The 1,924-nt window shown below is 39.2% G+C and overlaps 1 protein-coding gene across 1 annotated transcript in view; it reads left to right on the top strand.

Annotated features, from left to right (window-relative positions):
* The window catches only part of LOC106469489 (SCY1-like protein 2), a 63,714-nt gene that overhangs the window by 47,687 nt on the left and 14,103 nt on the right, over positions 1–1,924 (top strand). Inside the window, exons 13-14 of the mRNA XM_022398017.1 lie at positions 1,093–1,307; positions 1,622–1,777. Coding sequence (XP_022253725.1) covers positions 1,093–1,307; positions 1,622–1,777 — 371 coding nt within the window. The remainder of the gene's footprint in view (positions 1–1,092; positions 1,308–1,621; positions 1,778–1,924) is intronic.

Here is a 1,924-nt window from a genome sequence, read left to right as displayed (position 1 = left end):
CACCGTCTACTACCGGCGTGGTCCACACACACGCTGTACCGTCTACTACCGGCGTGGTCCACACACACGCTGTACCGTCTACTACCGGCGTGGTCCACACATATTGAAGTCCACAAAGTAAAGAACGAACCAAACGTACTGAGTAACATCACTCATTTTTATATGTAAAATAGAAAGGAAACCCCAGTAATAGTTAGTGAGATTATTTACATTATTGATGGCATTTTAGATTATATAACTCGTGTGTTACTCACAACCTCGTAGCCAATTGGACCCATAAAGGATGGACCTACAAACAGGCCCGTATATATAAAGTTTATAAAAACGTATTCACAAAAACAGGGTATTTACCAATGGGTATTGCAACATGACTTACGTGGGTCATGTATTTTTGTACAAAAATTAAAGGCCTACTACTCTCAACAGCAATCATGTTTATTTTTCGAACATTCACTGGAACGAACTTGGGTTGAGAAATTTGGCCTTAACTGTAGCTGTTGTTAAGAAGAACTGGAAAAGGGTATGGCTAAAATATTACGTATTGTCAGTCCTACTCTACTGGGTGGGCATTTGGATTTTGTCCACCGAAACAAAAAGAGGGTTAGAAACATCTGGAATGCGGTGTTATAGACGAATCAGCTGCATTGAAACTAAGGAGGAAGCAGAGACATAAATATGACTGCTGGATATATTTGGTACCGAAAGATGTTCTACTTTGGAAACATAATTAGATCTGATGGGAGTTTGGCAGAAGGTTGGTACAGGCAGCTACGAATACAGAACAATGGAAAATCATATTTGTTTGCTCTCAGAACTGGGAAGGATACGATGATTGTAATATTTGTTTGCTTGGACAAAATCAATCTTTAACAAAAGTTAGTGAATAAATACAGGGTCATTAAGATGAACTCAAAAATTTTAAGCAACCTTGAATTAAAAAATGAATATTAGCAAATTCGTTATTCCATTTTTTAAAAGCTTTCTTTTAAGTTTTCCTAATAAGGACAGAATTATCTTTATATTTGCTACCTTCTAAGAGGTTCTGACACTAAAATAACCCATCATTTATCTTCATTTTCTGGTTTCCTTAAGCATCCTCATCCCCCGACTCAAATTTACTGCGTGTCCAAGCGACGTTACCAGGACGACGTCACTCCGACAACACCATTCAACCACCAAGAATTCTGGTAGCGCCCTCTAGCCCTGAAAATAGCTTGTCACGAGGCCCTAGCGCAGGAAACGTGCAGATGAGACGTCATTCCAGTGCTAACCCCCAAGATATTAAGTTCCAGGTCATTACGCCGAAGGTTAGTAGAAATACAATAATGACGAGTTTGTGAGAAAAAAGAAAATCCTATACAAGTTCCTAAATTTAAAATGTATTGTATTATTTCAAACTGACAAGCAAACACGCGTTTTCTATGTTGGTGTCTTGTTTGTTTGTTATAACGACTATGTGTAGAATGGGTTAGACATATTTCTTTATGTATGTAGCAGAAGTTGTTTTCCCCATCTCACGAAACATTAGTGTATGGTAAAATATTATCATAACATTCATTAAAACAAATATTAATTGAGAAACAGCTGCTCATCTTTAGGGGATTTTTTTTCTCCCTTCCAGCCGATATCGACTGCTAGCCTGGGAATTGACTACTTTGCATCTGGGCGCGGCGCTAGACGTTACTCGGCTACTGCTCTTTACAACACTGTGGGTGGAGCAGGTTTAAGTCCCGCTGGCTCCTCTACTAGTTTACTTAAACAACTCGGATCCGGAGTGGTAAGTGTTTCCCAGTCTACTTAAACAACTCGGATCCGGAGTGGTAAGTGTTTCCCAGTCTAACTCAGACCTGAAGTGGTAGATGTTTCTCCAACTATCTAAACAATTTAGATCTGGAGTGGTATGTGTTTCCCAGTCTACTTAGAC

Source organism: Limulus polyphemus, unplaced genomic scaffold (assembly GCF_000517525.1).
Source record: "Limulus polyphemus unplaced genomic scaffold, Limulus_polyphemus-2.1.2 Scaffold3513, whole genome shotgun sequence".
NCBI lineage: Eukaryota > Metazoa > Arthropoda > Merostomata > Xiphosura > Limulidae > Limulus > Limulus polyphemus.
Note: the sequence above shows the minus strand (reverse complement) of the source record. Positions and strands in the feature narration are given on the sequence as shown.